Genomic DNA, 26,410 nt, shown 5'->3' with positions numbered 1-26,410 from the left:
TTAGTAGATTATTCGATCACATTATCTTTGAAGTCGATTGATGCATCGCTTCCCATGCGCTTCCGATTAGTATAAGGCTTCGTTCAGACGGTGGTGTAAATGCTATAGAGGCATAGTCATAAGATATAAAATGCGAGAGTTCCATTCACACTTGCGAGACAGGGTATAAATCGTAGCCAGTTAGGGCAACTAAATTTGCGCATGCGTGGAGGTGTCTACAGCTTTCCAGCTCAAATGATTTTCGCGTGTTTTCTCTCATTGGTCGACTTTTACACCAAGCTGTCATAAAGTTGAAAACTTCGAAGTTTATGCTCAAACCAGTGCTCTTTCTACAGACAAGAAGTTACTCATTTAAATATCCATATTGCGTCCCATGCTATGTTATGCTTGTCCTGTTTGCTTGCCCATATTCATGCCGTTCTAGCCGAAAAAATTACAAACAGCCCAAAACTGTGTTCGGCGCCAAATAACCAACTCACCTTGGTATGTGAGGAATAACAAGGTACATGAGGAATTGCAAATAGTACAATTGGAGAACTTATTACTATCCTGCGGCCAGAAACCTTTTTGACACACAAAAACTTATTGATAATTTTGCTATTAGCATTTATAACTATGATATTAATGATAACATGTATAGCGAAAGGCCAATGGCAATACTGAATGCTCAAAAGGATTATTTTGTATTTTATTTATGCATTTGATTTTGAAAATTTTGTGCTTCTCTTTCGTAGGTTTTACGCATATTTCGTATTTATGTTTATAATTACTCTCGTATACATTCTCAATAACGCACCAATGATTCACAGTAGATCAGCCCACCAGCGGCCGAGCGGTAAGTCGCTGAACACTGGTAGTTCGGTCCGAGGTTCGAATCCCGCGAACGGGCTGGCTGCATGGGTGTTTTCGGGGTTTTCCCCATGTGTAACGTGTATACGAGTCAGTTTCCCTTAGAAAGTCCTCCACGAAGGCATCCATCTCCTTAGGCAGATAGCCCTAGTGTGCTTTGCCATAATTAAATACACCAATCGAATCCCGCGAATGGGCTGGCTGCATGGGCGGTTTCGTGGTTTTCCCCATGTGTAACGAGTATACGAGCCAGTTTCCCTTAGAAAGTCCTCCACGAAGGCATTCCTCTCCTTAGGCAGATAGCCCTCGAGGCTTTGCCATAATCACAAAATCAAAACACAGTAGATAATTATTTGCTTGCACATAATCTGTGTTTTCAGGACTACCTGTCACCAGCTCGATACAGCTCTGGCATTTTCTGTGGTATTCTTCGGTTTAGAATTAATATGTGCACGTCAGATGTTTTTCGGCCCACCAGCGGCCGAGCGGTAAAGTCGCTGAACACTGGTAGTTCGGTCCGAGGTTCGAATCCCGCGAACGGGCTGGCTGCATGGGCGTTTTCGTGGTTTTCCCCATGTGTAACGTGTATACGAGCCAGTTTCCCTTAGAAAGTCCTCCACGAAGGCATCCCTCCTCTTAGCCAGATAGCCCTAGTGTGCTCTGCTATAATTAAATAAACCAAACACATATTTTTCGATCTTATGCGCAGTATTGCCAGATCGGACGATTTTTCGCAAAGTTGCGACTTTTGAGAAACTTTTGCGATTTTGCGAAAATTTTCCGACCTCCATCATTTTCTTATGCTACTTTTTGCGACTTCAAAGTGATTTTTTAATATATCGTAAAATGCTTACATGTTAAAATAATGTATCAATTAAAAATAATTTACACTTGATAAAAACAGTTTATTTAGGCTTAAGCAGAAGCTGGCACCTGGCAATCCAATTTACATGTGGGCTTTCCTTTAAGGCTGCACAGTCTCACCCCGGTATAACGGGAAGGAGGGGGGAAGTAGAAAAGAAAGAAAAAAAAAATTGCTTCGAGACCTCTCACCTTGCCCCATAGCCTCCTGTGTGTTTTGTTTTTAAGTCAGTTCAGTTTAAGTTTTAAGTCAGTTTTGTTCTTAAGTCCAGTTCTATGGTGATAATGAATCGAACAAAAGAACTTGCAGCTTGGGTACCCAAACAGAGAAAGAAATGTAACACATATTGGGTACCCAAACAGAGAAAGAAATGAAATTAATTCTCCTGATTATAATATTGTTAAGAACTAAGCAATGGAAATGACTTCAAAATCAAAGCAAAGGCATTTTTCTAAATAACAACACTAGTATATTTACCTGTGAAAAAACAAGGCTTTCTTAAGTAATCAGAATCTGAAATAAGCCCACCAGGCAGAACGGAAAACTCACTGAAAAACATTCCTCAATGTTCACAATTAAGCAAAAAAACAATGAATTAAACAAATTGATTGCCAATCAAAAAATTTAGTACAAAAGCACTAACAATCTAAACGTGATGACTCTCTTTAAAATGGTTATGCACAAATTAATTTTAAAAAAGAACCTAAATTAAATGAGAACAAATTAAAAAAGAAATATCGAATACCAATAGACAGTAAATTTCATGGACCTGATAACAGATAAATTTCACAGCCAACTCTATAATGGCCTTGAAGCGCAAAAGTCACGTGATCCAGATGGTCGTTGTGTTTTTGTGGTAGTGTGTGGTTGTGAATCCGTGGTCGTGGTTCATCTTTATATTCAAATTTTCTAGCATTTAAGGAATTTTACTTTATTTCCCTGTTTTGACAAAATTGAGATATCCAGATTTTATTAGTGAATGGAGTGAAGACAGATAAATGACTATGGGTATTTGCTTTCTAAAAATTTATATAGCTGTTGCGATGGTAGCGGCAGGGAGTTTTACAAAATAATTCTGCCCTTAATATTTATTTTACTAGTATGAAAATCTAAAATTTACATCCAAACATCTATTGAATTCCCCCCCCCCTTTATGTGGATTTTATATTATTTTGGGAATAAATTTCATTCAGATTACATAAATGGATTTCATTTTTATCAAAATTACATAAATAAAGTTCGCATATAGTGATTCTGAATGATATTTTTAGTTACATAAACGAAGTACAAATTGCTTTAAAAATTATTGAAGATATACTTTTTACCGCCTGTAAAAATATTGCACAATGAAAGATTTAATGTAAATCATACGACCTACTCGCGTTTATTAATTTTAGTTATACAGTCAAAAGTCGTTAATCCGGACTCGTCGGGACTTCGGCGATTCCGGATTATCGATTTTTCCGGATTCTAGATTATCATTTTAAATCTGGTAAGATGGCATGCAGAAGTTACAAAATTAAAAATATGAAACCGTAATTTATGAAATAAAGAACAATTATGATCTTTAATTCTATTAAACAGACCTAATTTCTTGTTTAGTTACAAAGTTCCGCTGTTCAAGTCCTATAATTGCTGTATCGAGAATACCGACTAATTTGTCAGTCGAAATTTTTTCGTTTTCAATAACCACTGTGTCACTTTCTTCACTATCGGAAGCGAATTATAATGACGAGGAACTTGATTTAAATCATAGACGGAGTACATCGAGATGAAATACTACATTTAGTAAGGAATTATGAGCCAAATAAAATAAAAACATCTGCCCTGAAGACAAGGATAGTGCTGACAGATCAACTTCCAAATCACTGCGCGTCGCGGCGCAGAGCAGCGTGAAATTGATAAACAGATTTCGGATTTCGAAACATACTTTCGCTTTGTAGATCCTTTACATATTAGTAAATATGTATCGGAAATTCTATTTGACATAATCGAAAGTTGAAGCTTACTTTTATAAAATTGCTCTAACAGTCTGCAAAAAATAATAAGCCGGATCCAATTCGAAGATTAAGGAACAACGCAATCTGCAACATTAACTGAATTAGATAATTTTAGCTTAGCTTATACAGTCCGTTATACATTCAACGCGCATGCATAAACGTATTTTGCGCGTGCGCACACGCATATTCGCAGCCGTAAAGGTCTTACGCGCACGCTTAAACGCTTATGCGCATGCCTTACGCGACGCATGCGCAGAAAGTTTGCAGCTTTGAGGTTCGGATTATAGATTATTCCGGATTATGGGTGTCCCAATTAACGACTTTTGACTGTATTTATTTTAAGACAAACTATTATTTTCGGTAAAGTTAAACTCCGGTCTTATACTAAAGAGAAAGAGATCGACTATTTCGATCACGTGACCTTCCGAAACTGATTTCGCTTCAAGGCCATGATAAAATCTTCTGTGGGTAAATTTGTGATAACGTCAAAGGTCATGCGAGCATGCGCAACTATGACGCCACAAACATCACGTGATCTCTGACGTCATTTGGATTTTTTGCGACTTTTTGAGTCTGCTTTTGCTATTTTAACTGAAAATTTTCTGGTAACACTGCTTATGCGTTGCCTTAGTTGTGATGTGACCTTTATTTCGTCAAAATTTATAAATTAATTTATAATGTTTCATTATAAAAATTTCATGTAGTATTTATTATTTAATAATAATAATAATTTTCACATTTATCCATTTATTTACACTCGTATATTTAGTCCAGTTAATTTTCAGAATCTATTCGAAATGAATACTCAATTCCATTAGGGGTAACGTCTGGTATTACACTACCGCACTTGCGTGCTTAATGCCAAAACTCCTAAAACAGTTTTTGTAACGAAGCAAGACCTGGTTTCCTAGACCAAAACTCGGCTGAAACCAGTTCTGACATTTATACCACCGTCTGAACGGAGCCTAAGAACCATAGTACGCATATTCCGGAGTCGCGCGCAGATTTCTTTGCGAGTTTTCTTTTATCTCATCACTTTGTCCAATCTTTTTTTTTTTTTTTTCTTTCAAAGTTCATTTCAGTTTTGAAGAGGGCAAAAGTCAGCAAAACCTAGTCAGGAGAGTAAGGAGACTGGTAAAACTAGTCTCCTTACTCTCCTTTAATCCTTGATACGAAATGAATCTTATGTCAGAAAAGGCGAAATTAACAAGTCATCAATAGCGTATCATAGTTGGACATTTAACCATAATTTTGACTTTGGGTCTGCAAAAATTATCCAAAAGGCTTCTTCCATAGGTGAATTGGATTTTCTTGAGGCTTTTCATATTCACAAAGATTTAGCAGGTTTAGTTAATGATTTGAAGTCCAATCCAGTCCTTCCTAATGCCTTTAAAATTCTACTATCTTAATTCAGTTATTTTTGCCGATAGATGACGTACCTCCTCGCGTTTGGTACTACCAGAGGGTATAAAAATCCGTTCAGTGGTTGGTTCAGATTTTGAGCGTGAAGGCGCACTTGCCCCTCGCTCTCTATTTTTAACTTCGCGAATTTTTCTTGTCCTTTATGCTTGATCAGATAGCCTGGCTCAGTAAAAGTAGCCGGCCAGTGCAACTCTGATTAAAAATCCAGTTATAACCACGTGCTGTGCTGATAAGGGCCACGTGTTTCTGAGACTCCTTCCCCACATTCATTTTCTTCTTTCCAGGTATTTCTTTCTCCTGACGAGGAGGGACCTTTAGCTGCCCTCAATCGACTGAGTGTTACAATATACTTACACTAAATACAAGGTTGTTTTTACGATTTTGACTATCATCAGTATTTATTCTTTTCATTAAAACCTCATATAATGGCAAAGTATCAGATTCTCATATAAATGATAAAAAAGTTGCAAGAAAATTACAACGTTCTTGTCTTTCAGAGCTCATTAGGCATTTTAATTAGATGCAGGTGACATGCAAAATGTTCAATGCATTCGATAGGCTTCAAACTCTGGACCGCCAAGTTGACAGTCAGACATGCTTCCAGTTACACCACGAAGGCATATGGTAAGGAAAGAAAAATACCTTACATTCTCCCCCACTTAAAGGACGACTGGGAAGGAGGAGATACTAACGCCAAATCTTAGTGGTGATAAATTATTGTTCACCACATTTTAGTTCGGCTGCCACTGTAAAAAACCATTAGGTTTGTTGAAGCATTAAACATAAAAAATTGGTAACGGCCTTTCCAAGATGCAAACTGGACCTCTCGGTTGCCAGTGGGACGTCCTTCCTATTACACCGCGAAGGCTCGAGGCAAGGAGAGAGAAAATACCTTATAATATAATATCTTTCTGATCCTACGTGTCAGATTCCGAGAAACATTTTGCAGCAAATCGACATATTTCCAATTTTTTACTGAAAACGTGATGACATGATCAAATGAAATCAACCAAAGCAATTGTCAACGATCGTTTCTTGTACAGTTAATCGCTAATTTGGATGATTTTTCGAAGTTGAATTACATGAGTTTCGTCGATTGAGATCGGCGCGCCTCCGAAACAGAATTTTCATTGGTTGATTATAGGCTATCTTTGAATCGTCTTAAAACTATTCATAACACTACTTATAATTTAAAGCAGTTGCAGAATTACTCTTGTAACTGGAAATTAACACCATTTACTACAGAAGAGATAGCGAGTTATCGCTATGTTTTAAATGGTCACAAAATACTGAAGAAGGTTTAAAATAAACTTTGTATTTTAATCTACATTGAACATAAAAGCACAACCTGCGCGATAGACAAAACCATTACTCGAGACTATTTAAATTAAGCAATAACAGGTACCGGTGGCGGGACACCAGAATTTCACCATTTATCGTATAGTCCTGCTTCACTGACTGTGCCATTTCCGCCCCAGTTTCGAAGAAGAACTCATCGGGGGTGGTCCGAGAGCGCTTCAACCCCTAAACTCCTACCACCGACTTCTTGACAGAACTCTTGGCTCGCGGTGTGCTTTCAGTACCCTCTTGCCGCACAGACACTGTACGCTTACAACCATCCATTCCTTCTCCGGGATGCGAACCCTAGATCATCAGTACCGCAGTCAGCGTCGCTAACTACTATACCGGCAGTTAAGTAATAACAGGTGACAGGTGAAAGCAGATCCAGACAACCGGGTGGCTTGCATAGATTATCAGGTATCGTCTGGATCCTGCAACTATCTAAAACTACACTCCCAAATCAAGCCATTATGTGGTCATACAAGGCAAAGTATCAGATTATTCTGCATGCGTTGCATTAAGTAGAATATACAAAATGCAGGTAACAGATATGAGGACACAATACGTTTCATACTACTTTTGATGGAATAACATTATTCTAAAAGCCCATTGTTGCGAAAATTTTGCTGTACTCTGAAAAAACCAACAATAACTTTGTAATTAAACATTTTCCTGGTTACACCTCATGTTAACACATTGCTACACACTTTCGTTACACTATACCTTTCATAATATGTATTGCATTGATCATTGGACTGTACTTAAGGCACATTTACAAAACTCGTTGCTGTACTTAATACACTATACTATATTCTATGCTACATATTATGCTGGACATTTCTCTTGACAATTCAGTATAAATTCTGAATAATAGAATTGATTATATAAGACATGACTTGAATATATGGTGCATAACTTGGTTATATAAGACACAGTTTTTGATACAAAAAGCTGAAGGCAATTAAATTCGAACGTTGATAGATAGTCTAAGACTAAATATAAGACAGCATAAGAAATAAGCTAGCCCAAAGTATTTTACTCTTTAAAGTTTAAAAGCGCGCTTTAAAGGCGCGCAAGTTTAAAGCATTGGCTAGCGAGAATGCCCAACACGGAATATTACATTTAAATAGAGCTGGAGGAAATTACTAAGAACAGACGCGATTGCCAGAAGCTGTCTTCCTCTGAAGATTCAAAAGCCTCATTCTAAATACAATCAAATCTTAGTTTGCATTCTAGTGAGGAGTATGGAAAGGAGAAGTTATAGTACAGGCCAAAAATCACAATAACTGGTTATTTAACATTAAGATGCCATACACAGTGCTTACCGTAAGTTTGTTTCAAAATCTGATGATCTGATGTAATTTCATTCTAAATTTAATTCAAATTTTATTCTAATACTCTGTTCATAAAATTGATCCATTCTGGAAATCGTAGAATAGGCATAAGAACGACTTAAACAAAGAGGCACAATAGGATGATTAATCATAATTTAAATATTCGGCAAATTAGAACAACTTTGTGGAAAACATTTGCATGCAATGCAGCGTAACATAGGTGTGAAGTGGTACTATTAAAAAATTCGAGAACAGCCCAAGTATTTTAAACGTTGGTTTGGATTGGAAAAAATGGCGTATTGTGTTTAGATGCAATGGAATTATTTAGGTATAAAATAAGAGAAATAAATTACATTGGAAGGATCTTCATTGTCGTATATAACACGAGAAATATCATTTATGAAAGTTTTCAACATTATTTTTGTACGGAGACGGCATCTAAAATGGAGGAATTTTTAACTTCGCATGTCTGAAGTGAGAAATGCTCTTTTATATTTATTATTTCAGTTTAATAATCAAATGATAAGGTTGGCAGACCAAAATGGGAATATGCAGCTGTAAGGTTTTTTTTTTTTTTTTTTTTTTTTTTTTAATCTAAGCTGATTCCAATTAGGAAAAAATAATATCTAACGCAAAGTACATGAAGAAACGTATTTTTCCACTAAAATGCGTTCAAGCATACGTATATTCTATCTTCGCCATTTTAGGAATTCATTTCTGATTTTAAAAAAAAAAAAAACTGTCTTCAAGCAATTTAACTAATGATTAAAATTTCAGTTACAATATACAACTGTATTTGTAGCTCTGTCATCACTTGTAAGTTTATAATCTGATATATTCGAGTCCTTTGCTCTGGTAGCAATAACCTTATTTCCCAGACTCATGCTTTCATTTATCAGAAAATTACGAAACAAAAACTGGAAAAGTTTGGATCTTCTGATAACCTTCGCCTCAGCTCAGAAGAGTATGTGAATCACGGACGGAAATAACAAATTTTATTGTTATGTTAAAAAAAAAAAAAAAAAAACAGTATTTTTGAATCCATAAGCATTTGAAATAATTATAAGCAATAAATCTTACTACTTAAAATTTATTTTTGCGTTCTTTTATCACTCAGGCGTCTATGAATTTAGAATATTGAAAATATAAAATTATTCAGAGGAGCATAATTTAGTTTAGAGGACTAAAAAGAACAAAACCATGATGAAACTTTGCAATTGCAACTTTTTTAATGCTTTTTAACATGATTTGAAAGAGTCATGAAAGGAATTTTTTTTCAATAGTTTGTTTCAAAGCTGTAAGGATATAAAACAGTTTTTTTTGGGGGGGCGGGGGTCCGTTCTTTCAATTTGCTTTTGTGAAAAAGAATTTAATTTACTTTTGATATTCCTATAGGACTGAGCTCCAAATTCTTTAACATATACATATACTTTTTTTATAGATATTACAAGTCAGAATGTATTCTATAAACGCATCTCAAGAACTTGTTCACCAATCCTTGGCGGTAACTAACGTCGATTGTATATCTGTATCAATCCTACAATATCCTACGCAGTATCGATACTACACGCTGTATAATCGTATGATTTAGACTGTTGCGGCAGCTGAAAAAATCGGTTTCGATTCTATCCTGGTCTCGATCTCAAAAATGAAAATTTAATCAAATTTTTACCTTTTTCAGTAAGTGAAGCCTTTTTCTTGCTATGTTAGTTGTACGCTGAAGTCAATCCTAAATACTATCAATTCTATACTGATGTAGACTCTATGACTCATCACAACATTATTTTACAAAAAAGAAGTGTTCTTAATTATATCAATAATATGATGGTGTTTTGGTCACGGACAACATCCCGCGCATCTACGTCGTTCTCACTAAAAAATATCATGTGCTGTTCTTATTAAAAGTATTGTAATAAAATTAATTAATAATGAATATTTTATTTGCTATTAACCCTAATTTTTGAAAAATATTATCATAAATGATTAAGATGAGTAACTGATGTTTATTTTCTAAATGTACTGAAATTCTCTATTATAGTAGTATATACATCTAAACTGTAATTGAATTATCATTCATTTTTTCTTTAAGTGGGATCTGCTAGTGTAACATATATATATATCACTATCCATAATTGTATATTTATTCTAGAACTGCCATTGTAACTGTGCATTTATTAGTACTGTATTTGTTATAGTGTATTTTGTGCACCATAGATATAATTGTGCATAATTAGTATAGTAATTGTATATACGTTATGTATTAGTTTTCGTAACTGTAATTGTATGGAAATTACGCATTACATTATATATTTTTTATTGCAACATATTTATTCGACTATATATTTTAAGTACTTTATGCAATGCGTTATGCATAATAATCGTATTATGTGTTACACATATTTATTGAACTTATGCAATACATAATTATGTGCATTTTTACTTCCTTATACGAAGTAAAGGAAGTATTGTAATCCCAAAAAATTCCGGGTATCATATTTCAACGAAAATATTCGATTTGACCGCTATCGAATGCTGTTTAATGATGTTTTTGCGTGACATCTGTACGTTAAGGACAGAATAAAGGACTCTTTTCCCCAAAACGAATAACAAAAGAGATTTTAAATGGGATTCAAAAAAGATTTTTTTCGTGGCGTCTGTACGTACGTACGTATGTATGTATGTATCACGCATAACTAAAAAACGAGTAGCCTCAGAACGTTGAAATTTTGTATATAAGACTGCTGTAACATGTAATTGTGTACCTCCCTTTTTGGTTGCAATCGGCAGCAGCAAAAGTATATACTATATAACCACTAATTGTGCATTTTTTGTTTTTAAAATACGGTAATTACTTATCTACCTTACTACTACACCAGTAGTTTAAACTCTACATATCTACATTAATTTTTTTAGAATGATGTTGTTTATAAATAATACTAAATTAAAATACCTTAAGCAGTTGAAGAATAGTCAGTTTCTGGTCCAAATGGAATGGATTCAATACTTCCGCAGAATAAGGTGTCATTTCTCGAATAAGGTCGGCTGTTTTGTCAGATTTCTCCATATTAAGTACTGTTTCTTTACCTACATAAACAGAAAGAAAACTTTTAATAAAATATTTCTGTTGTAAGAGTTCCATAAGTAACTCATCTTACCTTCCTTCATTCAGTTTTATTTCACAAATGCAAGTCAATTGACCAGGTCATTAGTCTTCTAGGTCTTCAATATGTTTCGGCATTGCAACTGAAATACATTAATGCAGAACATTCTCCACATAGTTAGCCATCGTTAGTTGTCTAGAACAGTAGTGTCTAAAGTGGGGTACACATATTCCAAGAGGTACGCGAAGTGATGCTTGGGAATATGCCGAAGAAGTAGGTTCATGATCACTTGCGAGTATATGATCGTATACCACTACAATGTGAGGTTTTCTTATTGGTCACAGTATTGGATTTCAGTAAGATCTCGCCTAACATCATATGTGCACCGGCTCTTAAGCGCAAACATATTACATTACATTATATCATATGACATTGAACTACATTATATTATATGGGGTAGAATTAACAAGTATTTTCATCCAAGGGGTAAACTATCAAAAAGGTCTTCAGCATGTCTAGATGATTGACGTTTTAAGCCAGATTCTCCTAAACGTTTTCTAGCTTCCCGCTCCCCCTTTATTTTGGCCAATGCACCCCTTTTCTTGAAACAACGTATCTATATATTAGATACCTTCTAATGGGGAATCTATGAATAATGATTGAAAACATTTAAAATTTTTTTCCTGAATAACTGGACTCGCACTTCATCATTTTATAAACTAACATGTCACGCAATATAAGAATAGAACGGTCATGATTTAAGACCTTTTTAAAACTATTACAGACGCATGCAACGGTACTAATTAAAAGAACAAGTTACTTATACGTGCTAGATGTCAATGGATATTTCTGGTCATGTTTTTATAACATTAAATCAACTCATTCTTTTAGAATAACAACTTCATTCTCTTTAATAGAAAATTAACCCAAATGCAACTTGGACGAATCAACGTAAAAGATCAACTAGCATAATTTTGTAAGAATACATAAATTTGAATATTTGTACAATCAACTCGTCCGCAGTTCTCCTCAAAGCCTACTGATTTATGATGCCGAGGTGGGAAACTACTCTGTAGACAAACATGACCAGTAAAAAATTAAAATTTTTCTACAGTATTGGGAATTCAGGAACACAGACTGATTCTTATTTAAGAACACCTCAAATCCTACATATTTACAATGACTCCTCCTGAAAAGTCTCTTAGTAAGTTAGATTTATTAAGAACTTTAGAGAAAGGAGACTCGGTGTGTTTGTGCAAAACCATGGCTTCCTTCTTAGCGAGGAAACCAGTTTTTACCTTACCATAGATTTCAGAATGGAAGGGAATCAAATTAAAACGTAATTTCGTGGCTGAAAGAACATTAAAATTTCCCTAGATCCCATGATACACAGATTTGAACAATCTGGTTTCGACTAAATGCCTGGAGAGCAGAGGTTAAATCCGAAAAAGTTATTGCTTTTTCTAAAGAGCCTTACTAAAATGTGGCAAATGATAGTTCCTCACAATTTGGATTTGAAGACTAGGTCTCTTTCCTTAGTCGCACTTTTAATTTTGGTTTGATTTATTTGATTACTGCAAATCATGTGAAAGCTATCTATCTAAGTGAAAGGGATGCCTTCATGGAGGACTTCTAAGAAAAACTGACTTGTAGCCACGTTACACAAGCGGAAAATTTTGAAAACGCCCTTGCAGCCAACCCGTTCACCTGGATTTGAATTCCTCACCACATGACTTTACGTAACGTAAAGAGAAAAGAACTGGTATCGTGGCTATAACATCTCTAATTCTTTGCGCCTCCAAGCATTAAAAAAAAAAAAAAAATGCTGTACAACTTCATTAACAGTTACTTCCTAAATGTCGATGAATTATCACCTTAACTACAACCAATTTACATAAGATCAGATTTAATATTCAACAAATTTGATCTGTGCATTTGATCTGTGCAATTTACATAAGATCAGATTTAATATTCAACAAATTTGATCTGTGCATTTCTGAAAACTACAACTAAAGCGAGGCAGCACAAACTGAAAAGATGATTACTTATCGACACTATTTTTTTTTTTTTTTTTTTTTTTTTTTTTTTACACTTTAGGTGATCTGCTGTGGCATTTATAGTTATCAAAATTAAGTCTTTTCAAACCAAGGGCCTGGATTTTATTCTCGGTTTATTAATACAGCACAGTCCATTTACCAGACTCGAGGGATAGTGGGAATTGTCAATATTTTCGACAATTTTGAATGCCCCTCAAGCGATCAACAGTAATTTTTTTGAATAGCACTCAGTAGCGTAGCTAGAGAGGGAAGGATGGGCAGTGCGTTTTGGAAGGCACATTTTTGAGCGTAGCATTTTTTGCATGAAACACTCTTTTATAGGGTTTTACTCAGCTCGACCGTAGAGGCAGGCGAAGGATAATTAGATCATCATGTGTGGGAAAAAAATGTATTTCAAAGAAAGAGTTTTCAGAGTTTTATTTCCATCACAGCTAGTGAAATCAAATCGAAACAGGAAAGTGGAAGGGCAGTCCTTTTAAATTTTTGCTGTTTATTTTAAAACACAATCTCCAGAACAAAGTTGTAAGTATTGTGCTATTAGTGCAATCTTTCCTCTCGATTACTTTAGGTATTGCTAATCGTGAGACACGTTTTCTAAATAAAAATCATTTAAGAAGTATTCAAGAATTACAGATGTATATAAGGCTGCATAATAGCAACAGGAGCAATGCAGTAGACAACTAAGGTGACATGGGCAGCTTCGTGAACAGAAAAACAAAGAAATGATAATATAATTTTAAATTGTTGGAACTGAAGTTTTTCTTTAAAATTTAACATAGCGTTTCAATTCATTTCCCTACATGTCGTTTTTATATTCTTGTAGTTATTTGTTTCTGTATTAAGAGGGGCGGTAAAATTAGGGACCACCCGGGCGACAACGCCACTAGTTACGCCACTGACATTTTTAGCAAGGACACTGACAGCTCGGGGATTCTTCACACCACAAGACAAACTGTAATTACCCTAAATATCATGTTACATTTTTAACTCTCTTACACTAGCTTTAATTGATACAACTTTCTTGTTTGAGCGAATATATTTGGCATGAAGGGTAAATAGGTCAGTGTTTAAATTAGGCTTAACAGTTAGTAAAAATTTAAAAGATTGCAATAAACTATTGTAAACATTACAGGAATTACTGCCGAGAGGCACCAAAACAGAATTTCCTACATCTCCAATGATTTCCATTTTACAAATCTGAATATTTAACATGTCAGCTCGTATGCAATATTATAAAAATAATATAATTTTTTTAAATTCGTATTTAAAGGTTCTGTTTCATCATCAAAAGATGTACTGTATATTCCAGCGTATAACGTGCACCTATAATTTCAAACTATTTTTTTTTTAAATATAGGCATTTCTCTGTATAATGAGCATCCTTTTCTTTCGGAACAAACCTGAAATACACATGTGTGATGCTTTTATCTATTGAAGATTTTATCTTTTATCTATTTTGAGATTTTCCACAGGCTTTCGAATAATGGTATACTGAAAATATCTGGGGGAATGCTTGAGGGAATAAATAATCTTACACATAGAGTAGGTTGTATAAACTACAGGTGTGCACACGAATGTTATTCTATATTTTTGAGAAAAGGAGGGACAGTTTGAGGTAACAGCGCACTTCCTACCTGAATAAATTCGTGGAATTAGAAGCGACATATTTCCTCTTTATCTAGTCATTTGAAATCGTGATTTTGAAGTGAAAACTGAAGGTTAGAATTAAAAGCGAGATGTTTTCTCTTTATCTAGATATTTGAAACCGTGATTTTGACGTGAACATTGAAGGTTTTAGTAAACTGCATTTGCTTTATTTGAAATGCAGTTGATCTAGTATTCCTTTTAGTAGTAACTAAGGCTCCTGTAAAACAAAACAAACACAGTGCTGGTTTCAAATGCAAAGTCGTTCAGTTTGTGGGGGGGGAAAAAATAATAATAATAAAAAAAAAAAAAATCTGAAATGTTTCAGATTTTAAATTACGTCCAAAGGGGCGTTTTTTAACATTTTGTGTGTTACCATTCTTTATTAAATATCATGTTCCTCGCACTTAAACCATAAGATCCAGTGCAACAGCAATATCGCAAAATAGTTTTAAAACGAGCAGATCTTTAGAATTTCCGATACAGAGACTCACGCGCTGGAGATAAAAATGTTTTTTCTGCACAACGTTGCCATTGCTCGCTTTGAAATCCTTGAGTTTGTTAATCAAAAATTCGTCAAAGTTTTAAAAAATAGGAAATCGATCATAAAACAAATTTCAAATTTCAAATTTGGTCTTCCACATGCTCATATTCGTTGGAGGATTACGTTATTCAAAATTCGATGACTCTATGTACCGTTGTTTTATCACAATACGAGAAATATACATACATTTATGCAGATTTTTTATTATTTAATTTCTTCAAATATAATGCAGGACTCTAACATTTTGTGGCAACAGTTTGAAAAGTGAACCGACATTTATGAGTCCGACGCAAAATGCCAAAACGAAACTAATAGTCCTTCGGGATTCAAATCCCTTTGGACTAAAAATGGTAATCGTACTGCAGCAAGAATGTTTGGTGTTGGTGAAAGCTCCATAAGTGAATGGAAGAAAAATGAAATCGCAATAGTTAATATACCAAAGAATAAAGGACTATCTTAGAAGATAGCGTTGCGAATTAGGTCCTAGAAAATCGCCAGAATCAATCAATTGTAACAAGAAGTAGCATATGTTTATTTGCTTTCAAGGGGGCAAAAAAAGAACGCAAATAAACATGAAAACTTTAAGAAAGCTTTGAGTTTCTTAAAGTTTGAAGTCGATTTATGGCACGGAATAATTTATTCTAGAAGGGAAAAAAAAAAAAAAAAAAAAAAAAAAAAAAAGGTTTCACAAAAGCTTCCGAAAAATTTGGATAACAAATTGATAAGTTTTCAGAAGTATCCTATTGACCTATGAAGGCCAAAAAATATTCGCTGTAAATTACATATTGGAAATATGAATGAAACTCCAGTAATGTTTTATATGATAGGAAATAAAAAAATTGATGTATTTTCAATAAACAATTGATGACACTTTCTTGTCTTGTTGTTTTTATATGAACAAAAGTTTTCACATAAAACCAACAGGACAAGAAAAATCTCACGTCCCCGTAGTGCTTCCCTGCTTAGCGAACGGTAAAAATTAAAACCATGATTATTTTAAAAAGGAATACGATATCAAAAAGTAATTTGCCAAAGTGTTTTTATTCATACTCACGAGAAAGGAAAGATGGATGAAAACAGTGTAAAACTGTGGATAAAAAATATTTGGCAGAAACGTCGTAAAGAATCTGGAAAGGTCTTTTAGTTTTGGGTATTTTCAAATCCCATCTAACGGATAATACTAAGAAATTGACGAAAGAGTAAACATGGCGGTTATTCCAGGTGAATTCACGCCATTAGTTCAACCTTTAGATTCGTACATCAGTAAACCATTCAAAGAAAATTAAAAACCAGAGTGGAATACTACATATGGATACTAGAAGGTTAAAAACCATTTACAAAAGGAGCCAGATGTGTCATGCCAATCTAGAAATAGTATCTGAGTGGATTATAGAAGCATAGAATGAAGTAAAAACCGACATAATTCAAAAGTCATTTAAAAATTGTGATATACCTAACATTCTACATGGAAAGGAGGAGGATTATTTATTTATGGATCAGAGTAACAGTGATGGTATAGCTGACAGAGTATTCGTTGATAATGCCTGAAGATATAACGGAAGACGAATATGACGAACCTTTCATGTTATTCGATTATGAAAATTTTTTAATTCATAAAATAAGTAATTTCTTTTAATTAAATAGCATTTAGGATGTAAGGTTTAGCCTAAGTTTTTAGCAGTTATCTTTAGTTAAAGCTACTTTCCTGTCTTTCCTAATTTCAGCTTTATTTGATATTTACGAGCCAACTACTTATAAGTGTTGATAGCTTCGGCTATATCTTTTTAGTAAAGCATTAGTTAAGTTTTATTTCTTATGTTTTTCAGTTTAATCCCAAGTGGAGGCTTTGCTATACGCTCTGAGAAAGTAGCCAACTGTTAAGTTCTTATTTTGAGAAATAAAAGGTAATTAACCCTTCTTGAGTTTTACGTTTCTGTTTCTAAATTAAAGAGATTATTCGCTTATCTATTCACTAGGTTCATACACATTTAGCTGTTAGATAAAAGGTTGGAAACCCATAAGGTATATGGAGAAATCTAAATTTTTATGCACATCTTTTCCTTATTTTTAAATGTAACATTTTTATATTCAGAATATAACGTGCATCCGAAAATTTTGCTCTTATGTCTTCTATCAAAAACACGCGTTATATCCCGGAATATATGGTTTATTTATAAACGTACTACCTATTTATGTAACCCAATTATAAACGTGTTACTTATATACTGGTCCACTTTAGAAACGCTTTGGTTAACACTCATTTCTGAATTAAGAGTGCGGATTTATTTTACATTTACGTTTGATCAGTTTCTTTGCGCGTTAATATATTTTAAACAGTTTACTAAGTATAGTAGAAGTCCGATAGTTAAGCTTTCAATGGTTCGGCGCATCCTATAATTTGTTATACATTTTACCGAGATTCTGTTACTGTATAGTTGTGTTATTAGTATTTTATTCGGCAATACTGAAAAGCTTGAATCGTTTTTGCTATTGTCAGTTAGTTCCTTTGTTCAAAATATCATCATCTATTTTCTTTGCTAATTTGAAGTAATATAATGCTTATCAGAGAATGAAATGGAAACATGGTAGTTTAATTCACCAGCAGCTGCATAATATTAATTCAACTTTGCACTAAACCGTGAGATCAAAGATTAATCATAGCTTTAAACTTAGGAATTCGTATTAGAAAAATTACTAAATACTAATTTCAGCTTAAAGATTTCCAAATTCTATTCAGTACAAAAAATGCAATTTTTATAGCGAAAACGTTAATTATTCAGTGGCAAATCACATCAATTTATTGAAAACGCCTGAAAATTTTTCTTCGAATGATCAGTTGTCGGCTCAGGCAAACTCGATGAGTTGATCGCTAGTCGGGTCCCCGCGTTATGACGCTATCCCGGTATAATTCTTCCGATTTTCTAATATGTGAAGTTGCTGGTAACAAACGAAAACATGTGGTAAATTTTAGAACCATGGAAAGCTGGGGGGAGTACGATGGACGAGTCCGACAAATAGTACCCCTGTAAATGCAGGCCTTGACGGAGGTAGTACGCATGGCAATGGCGTGTAGGATAGTGATAAAAAGAAATTGCCTACTCTCAAAGAGTTTTTAGAGTCCATTTGTGTGACCAGGTTACATATTGCAAATTAAGTATACATAATGAGGAATAATAAAATATGTACGAGTACAATAAAATAAATACAGTATATACAATAAAATCAGGAAAACAGCACCAAAACAAATACAGAAAAGCTAAGGAGAGTGTACAGGAGTATTATATTATTCGGAGTTACATTATGGCAGATATCTTAGGACCGCAAGCGGTCGTTTGCAATGTGTTACAGTGTTGTAATCATAATGCAGAACTGGTATGGTAATATTATTTACATTGGGAATATTCTTTAAAAAATTTTCTGCCAGCAGAGCGAAGTAGGTGGAGATGGTGGGGATTTCTAACTCCTCGTGAACTGCTGTGTTTCTAATGAACCAGCGGCAGTTCGTCATTTGTCTGAGTGTCACATTTTGTAGCACTTGGATATTCTTCATGTTAGTAAGGCTGGTATATCCCCAAACAGGGCAGGCGTAAGAAAGTATGGGACGCAAAAGGGTTTTGTAAATGAGCAATTTGTTATCTATAGAGAGAGCGGAGTTCCGGCCAATTAAGGGGGTAAGTGTTCGTTTACGGACACGGAACTTGGCAATGAGCTGTGTAATGTGTGGGGTCCATGTGAGTCGCCTATCTAAAGTAATGCCAAGGTATCGGGCTTGCTTAGTCCACTGGATAGGAATATCATAAATGATTATGCAGTCTTCTGAATCGATGCTTGTCCTTTTCGAGAACCAGATGGCCTCAGTCTTGTCCACATTGATTTTAAATTTCCAGGCATTAAGCCAGGACTCGAGTGTGTGGATGTGTGATTGGAGTGATTGTATAATTGGGCCAGGAGATGCATTTTTTGAGAGAATTGCCGTGTCGTCGGCATACATTGCCAGGGTGGTGTGTGGTGATTGTGGGATATCGTTCGTGTAGATATTATAGTAGATGGGCCCAAGGAGGCTCCCTTGCGGGACGCCGGCCCTGATAGCCCTTGGGGTAGAGTGTGTGTTGTTTACACGAACGATAAAATGTCCATCCTTAAGATAGGAGTAAGTGATGGCTGTGATGTACTCTGGGAAACCCAGGGTGATGATTTTGTACATAAGGTCCTCCAACCAAACACGATCAAAGGCTTTAGCTACATCGAGGAAGATGGCACCTGTGGTGTGGCGTTCCTGGAGTCCTTGAGAGATGAATTCCGTGACTCTATAAAGTTGGTGAACTGTGGAGTGTTTCTTTCGGAAGCCATGCTGCTATGGGATGATAATATTGTTGAGTTCAGTATGAGTGAGGATTCTTTGAAGGATGATATACACAGCTACCTTGCTGAGTGAGGACAGGAGGCTGATAGGCTGGTAGGAAGCTGGCTCTGCAGGTGGCTTTCCAGGCTTTGGAACTGGAGTGATGATAGCAGTTTTCCAAGGTGTGGGGTAGTGTCCCAAGCGAAGCATGTCATTGATGGTGGAGACCAGTTTAAGTAGCATGAGTATCCCCATGCACTTAATCATCTTGTTAAAAATCTTGTCAAGTCCTGGACTTTTGTTAACGAGGAGTTTCTCAATGTAGCCGTAGACCTCTGATGGTTTGACAGGAGTAATGTTGTTCGTGTGAGGTTTTGAGAGGAATTCTGTTAATGTATTGTTTACCAAGCGTTCTGTTTGAGGGTGGGAGATGTTGTTTGTGCAGAATTGAGAAGCATAGTGATCAGCTAGTGACTCAGCTTTCTCAATTTCGGTGAAGGCAATTTTCTATTGGCCGTTTAAGGGCGGAATGTTGGTGTAGCATCTCTTTTGTTTTGCAGTTGCCTTCCAGACAGAGCTTTTATATGCTGAAAGGGAGGTGAGATAGTTGGCCTAGTCGCGTTGTGTGTGTTGGTGTGTACGAGCCCTGACCTGGTGGTTGAGGCGGTTAAGTACAGTCTTGTCCGCAGGAAACCTGTATTTTTGCCATTCCTTGCGGGCAGCATTTCTCTCTTGGATTAGTTTCTTGAGGTCAGGAGATCAGTTGTCGGACAGTGAAATTAGTGAATGGATTGAAAGTGATAAAAATGAACCAATTAAAGGAGTATTAACAGACGATGCCCTTATGTGTTGAATACTTTGGCAGCATATCTTAAGTAGTTTTCTTTCGAACAATCCGTTAATCACGCATTTAGAAAACGAAATTATTTAATAGATTGAAAGTGATAAAGAAATCGTGAAAAGTAACGAAACCGTAATTCGTACGCTAAATTAGCAGATAGCAAAATTAATGGAAAGTGACAAAGAAGAAAAACCAAGATAACTTGACGTAAGGGCTAGTGAAGCGTTAAATGCATTAATTGTTCGAAAAAACTAAAAAAACGTAATAAAAACTATGATATTACAGAAAAAATGAATATTCACATTCTATAAAACAATCACTGTTGTTTATGGAGGGCAGAAGAAGAATTTATAAAGTTATTGGACATTGGAACTCTATTTGAAAGCTCATCTTGCACTAACAATACCGAAAATACAAGGAGAGGATACTAAATATAATAAAACTATGAATAAATTTATTTACTAGTGAGGTTAAACACAATTACATGACTACATGGCTAATTAGAAGGTTAAATATACTATTATACGCTTCTAATATTAATTATACGCTAATTAGAAGGTTAAATATACTGTTATACGCTTCTACTTATATAAATACAGAGGCTGTTCACACATTTTATAAACGATGTATATTGTATTCAAAAACCTAAATTACATAAAATTCTTGTGTTTTCAATGTTATATTTGTCATCCCTTATTCTGAACTATCTTTTGACACCGCAATTTCCAGGATACTAATGCCTTTTGGAAGTGGCAGAAGAGATATTCTATCCCATTCCTCCCGAACAGCTTTCCAGAGTCCTGTAAGGGTTTTGAGACAACGTTTGGATAATGCAGTTTTTAAAAGTACAAAAGCACAAAACTCCATAGGTGACACATCGGAAGATTTAGTAGGGATATCAGTGAAGGGTATGGCCTTGATACCAGTTTTTTGTTCCATTTCTTTTAGAAAATTTACAGTGGATTTTGTTGTGTGACTGCCAGCTTTGTCCTGATGGAGTCTCATAGAATGATGGCACTGTGGGTAAAACGATGGTATTTCATTCAGAAAAATTGGCGATAAAATATGTTCCTGATAGTATCTGGAGTTAATCTTGACATTTTTTTGCACTCTCTTTTTTTAACTTGCCATTATAAGAAAAACCAGCAACAATCATGAATCTCTTAGAAAAACTTACTTTCGATTCTTTGAACCATGTACTTAAATTTTTTTCTCCCCTTTTATGATAATCAATGGCTCTTTTTTTTTGTTAATGTCATTTAAATACACCCATGCTTCATCTATTGTGACAATTGTTTTCCATTTTTCTTTGGATAAGTGTTTCTCATATAGAATTCTGCAGCGTGTCCTGCGTTGAGCGATATGCTTTGGAAGAAGACGATGCACATTGCGTTTTTTCGCTTTCTTAAGATTTAAATCAACGTTTATCATTTTGTTTACAGTGGACACTGAGCATTTTAATGATTTTGCGACTGTCCTTTGACTAGGGGTTTTTCGTTTAACATTAAACAACGTACCTTTGCAATAGTCGAAGATGTCCGCTTTTTCCTTGCATACTTGTTTGGAATTTTTGTCCCACTTGAGGCTCCAATTGACGTTTTTTTCCTTTATTATTGATGATATTACCTATTGTATTGACGCTTTAGATATCACAAAACCATGACTCTCACATCGTTTTTGGATAACGGAGTATGCATATTCCTCTTCGGAAAGAGCGTAAATGTAGCCTTCGAACCACTGCTTTGTTATCGCCATTTTGAATAAAAACAAAACTTTGAAGCCACAGACGATAATTTTGACTTTTATAAAAATATAGTACAATTGCAATTACTTATTTTGCAGCAAACGATTTTTTATTATCGCTTACTAAAATCGTCCAAAAAATGTGCGAACAGCCTCTGTATAATTAGAAGGTTAAATATGCTTCAACTTAATGAAAATGCTTACTGGAGACCTTGCACTACTAATGCTGGGTGCACAAGGTAAACTTTGTTGTAGATATAAGGAATTCAAAGAATTAAATATCATTGTTATCAAAATAAAAACTCTTACTTTGTGTCTACTACTTTAAAAGTTACTTTACTACTACTACTTTAAAAGATATAAATGAATTAGAAATAGAATACGGGCTCTGCGAGCGACATGTTGAACTGATGACTGCCTGCTGCAATGTATTTGTTACAACTATGCACTACAAATATATTAATGCACTACCACACCACAAATGTTGGCCGTCTAAAACGAACCATATTACTTATATATTATAAAAGATTTCAAACAATTAACTATCATTGCAGTCATAACAAAAAGAGATCGCACTTAAAAAAAATGCGAATGAATAAGCAGAATACCCACAAGTAAAAATTCTAATATAATGCTCTGCGAAATGCGTGACTGCTTGTTGCGACGTACTGGAAATACTCGTTTGAGACAATTTTTTTTCACTACTCATACCGGGCGCGTAAAGTGAGCTGTGAGCTTTGTTGGATATTTTGTGTTCACCCATCCAAAAACAAAACGTAGTAAGATGAAATAGCCTATGCTTCGATTTTCTTCTTAGCTGAACTGTGGTTGGACTCGTGAGAAATTTCTCACGGAAATTAAAACCGTTAATGGATGATGCTATATGGCCTTCAGGTAAACCGTAATTTCCCAAAATATTTCGGCTCATCGCCCTGTTTTCGATTTTTTTTTTTCCATCACTTTCTTCGAATTTATCCAGCGTGCTTTCTCCTTGGAATAATGATATGAAATGCCCTTTGATTATGGGAAATTACATGCATTGAAATTTTTGCGCATGTTTTTCCAATTATGAATTTCAGCTCGTCACACACTTTGGAAATAGATTGGTAATAATTTAACTACACAATAACACATTAACAACTGTTTAATACTTAATAACACACACACATTTATAATAACGAAATTGACAAAACACGTACTGATTTCTGCTCAGGTACATTCAGACGTATATTAAAATAATATGCTATTGAATATCACTACAACCACAGACTTCTAGCTATGTTTTTAAAATTTCTGATCAACATTTTAGAACTTGCATTTTATATGCCCCATTGAAATAATATTTTTTTTTTTTTTTTTTTTTTAACTTCCATGTAACAAGGATCAATATGCGGAAAAGCCGACTGGCATGAACTTGTATGATTTCAATAAACATGCGTGATTGTAACATATGTAGAATCTAGTAAAAGTTTAAGTGTTTGTTTTAAAATTTTGAATATGGCAAAGCTCACGCTAGCTATCTGCCTAAATGGGAGAGATGCCTTCGTGGAGGACTTATGAAAAGAATTTGGTTCGTATTGACGTTACACTTAAGGAAAACCACGAAAAACCAACAATGCCGCCAAACCATTTGCCTGGCTTCCAAATGTAAGTTGAACTACTAGTATTCAGCGGTTTTAACCGTTCCGTCACTAGTAAGGCCATTTCGGCAACTAATTTTTCGACCTACTGATGACTTTCCTCTCAACATCTTCTTAATGCCCTTCAATTTAGAAAATCTTCTTCTCGGTGCCCGACGGTGGATGGTACAGCCCAATTTGAGAAAATACGGTCACTTTCAAATCACTGTTTTTTGCGTTTAACGAACATATGAGAGCGTTCCTTCTATAATTTGCTTGTGTTCGCCTCATGTGTAAATTCTGTGCTCAAATATATGTCAGCAGATTTTTTGAGTTCAAAGTTTATAATTACCATAAATATTTACACTCAACGGAATTTTAATCGATCTTGGTTACAGTTATAAAACTTTATCACATTATCTCGTGCTCCCTACTACGATGTAAGTTGTCAGCACATTCTGTTGGAATTCTGTCTGCAGTTGGGATATCAGTGGATCAAATCTTGGAGAAGGACTGGCTTTTTTTTTTCTCTGTCGTATTCCAAAAAACCTAATTATCTGTTAATGGCGAGCGAAGTAATATGTGACGAACGATAACTTGCCACCAATCAGATGTGATCGACAATTTCTAATGTCTCTTCCCAGACGCCCTTTAACGCGATTTATTCGCCAATATTAAACGGGACAGTTCGAAAGACACATTACAGTTGTCGAAAAACTACGACAAACACGCTGAAACAATCAGCAACACAGGTTATAACAACAGCTTCACGGCAAAGCACTAAATTACACCTCCCGACTCGGTCGATCGCTCTCGCAACTCAAGACACACTCACTCAAGTATGAACTGAACATAATCTCGATACTCCTCACGATACAATACTCCGCGTACAGGCAGGATATATATAGCTTTTGACCTGCCTTCGAGAACATTCTCGGGAAAACCGGTAAGAATTTGTTCTAGAATGTTCTCGCTCCGTGTATGGCATATCGCCAATTTTGTTGCCAAATGGGATATTTCGCGCCAAATCTGGCAACCCTGCATTTGTTTTCCACTTTCTGGCAACCCTAAACCCGCTTCGTGGAAAAGCTATCATACCGCAGCTGGGTATTTAGTAACTGTATATAATAATTTTCATATTTCATATTTTGTCTAAAAACACCCGCCATTCTATAACATGCCTAGGTAGTCTATAGAATGCCAGCGTTTCATACACTGCAGGTAATATACACTGGTGTGCAAAATTTAAGGACGAAGTCGAAAAATTAGCATATCAGCTGAACGAAGAGGCAGAGCGGACAGAAAGACCAGTCAGGAGATTAAGCAAGGTGATGTTTTTATAGGAATGATTTGAGATTTTTAGAAACTTTAAGGATTCCGATTTGCAAAAATCTCTGATTATTTCATTGTTTCGCTCATAAAACACATTTACTTTATACAGTTTTCGATAACAGCAACATAAATGAAAATACCATTGTACAAATCAACGAGTTGCGTTTGCTTTTCATTTTTGTGATTCAGTGGCAACAACATTTATTTAAGCATCGACATGCAACGTTCCATCGCAATCCGGTATCCAAAATCCCAAAACGGATCCTTGAATTAAAATCTTGAAAAGCAAAACATCGTTCCACTTTTGCCGTTGAATCACAAAATATGAAAGCGATTTGTTGACTAGTTACATCATTTAATTAGTTATTTCAGAGATTTAGTTTCTTTTTGTCCATGCGGTATTGAAAAACTGTAGAATTTTGATTTGTCGAGCTCCAGGGTTCCACGAAATAAATTTTGAAAACTACCGGTTTAAAATAAATATAAATAGCTGCTTACCTTGTCAAATAAATTTCCAGTACGATCTACTGACTGCTACCACTTTGGAATCCGTCTTATTTGGCAAGAGAGGCTTTATCCAATGATTATCAGATCCGAGAATATTTACTAATAAGCTTCGCTGCCTATCGGCGGGTAGTGCTTCAAGTTCACGGCCATAGATCTCTCGGCGTCTGATTAGAAGTGGTAAACGGACTCTAATAACCCTGTCTTTCATTTGGTTATTTTTTTCGTTAGTGCCCACAGTGAAACGTCAAATTTAGATAAAGCTGCATTTTGTAACTTAAAATCTGCACGTTGATAGCAAATAACAGAATTTTCTGTTTTATTTCGAGACGCAGATTTATCGCAATCCGCCAAACGTATATTAGGTAACGCAGAATTTAAAAAATCTAATGTTGAAACCACATGACTTACTTGTACGGCCTATTAAATTATATACACGTTTTGCCGCACGTCATTTAAACTTATTTTCCCGAATTATTCTAACTTAATTAACCAATCCCTCAAAGCAGACTTAAAATATCAAAAATTGAAAATTTTGAAATTAAATATCTCGGTGAATTTTTTGTTGTATGGGAATCACATTGCTTATAATTTTCTTTTTTTTTTTTTTCAGAACGAATATAAAACTTTCCCAAATATAATTTAAGGAAGCGGAAAACCGCATTAAAAGTTATATTTCGTTATTAGCCAAAAATATTTTTTTTTTCTTTCTTTTATTTTTTTTTTTTAATATTTTATTTGACATTGCTACAACATGAGTATTTTCTTCATTTGAAATACTTCTGTAATAGGAAGTATATGACTACGATCAATGCTTGCGAAAATAAAGGCCAGGTAAGGGGATGGTTAGATATATGTGTGTGTCTGTATGTGTG

General features: G+C 35.0%; 1 protein-coding gene across 1 annotated transcript in view; it reads right to left on the bottom strand.

Annotated features, from left to right (window-relative positions):
- Window positions 1-25,693, bottom strand: part of LPCAT (lysophosphatidylcholine acyltransferase) — a 100,693-nt gene extending 75,000 nt beyond the window's left edge. Inside the window, exons 1-2 of the mRNA XM_035374197.2 lie at window positions 25,530-25,693; window positions 10,759-10,892 (exon numbers count right to left, since the gene is read on the bottom strand). Of these exons, the coding sequence (XP_035230088.2) occupies window positions 10,759-10,872 (114 nt within the window). The 5' untranslated portion in view covers window positions 10,873-10,892; window positions 25,530-25,693. The remainder of the gene's footprint in view (window positions 1-10,758; window positions 10,893-25,529) is intronic.
- Between the last annotated feature and the right edge of the window lie 717 nt (window positions 25,694-26,410).

Source organism: Stegodyphus dumicola, chromosome 2 (genome assembly GCF_044657685.1).
Source record: "Stegodyphus dumicola isolate Sdum_Otavi_A_Nest chromosome 2, ASM4465768v1".
In the NCBI taxonomy this organism is placed as follows: domain Eukaryota; kingdom Metazoa; phylum Arthropoda; class Arachnida; order Araneae; family Eresidae; genus Stegodyphus; species Stegodyphus dumicola.
Note: the sequence above shows the minus strand (reverse complement) of the source record. Positions and strands in the feature narration are given on the sequence as shown.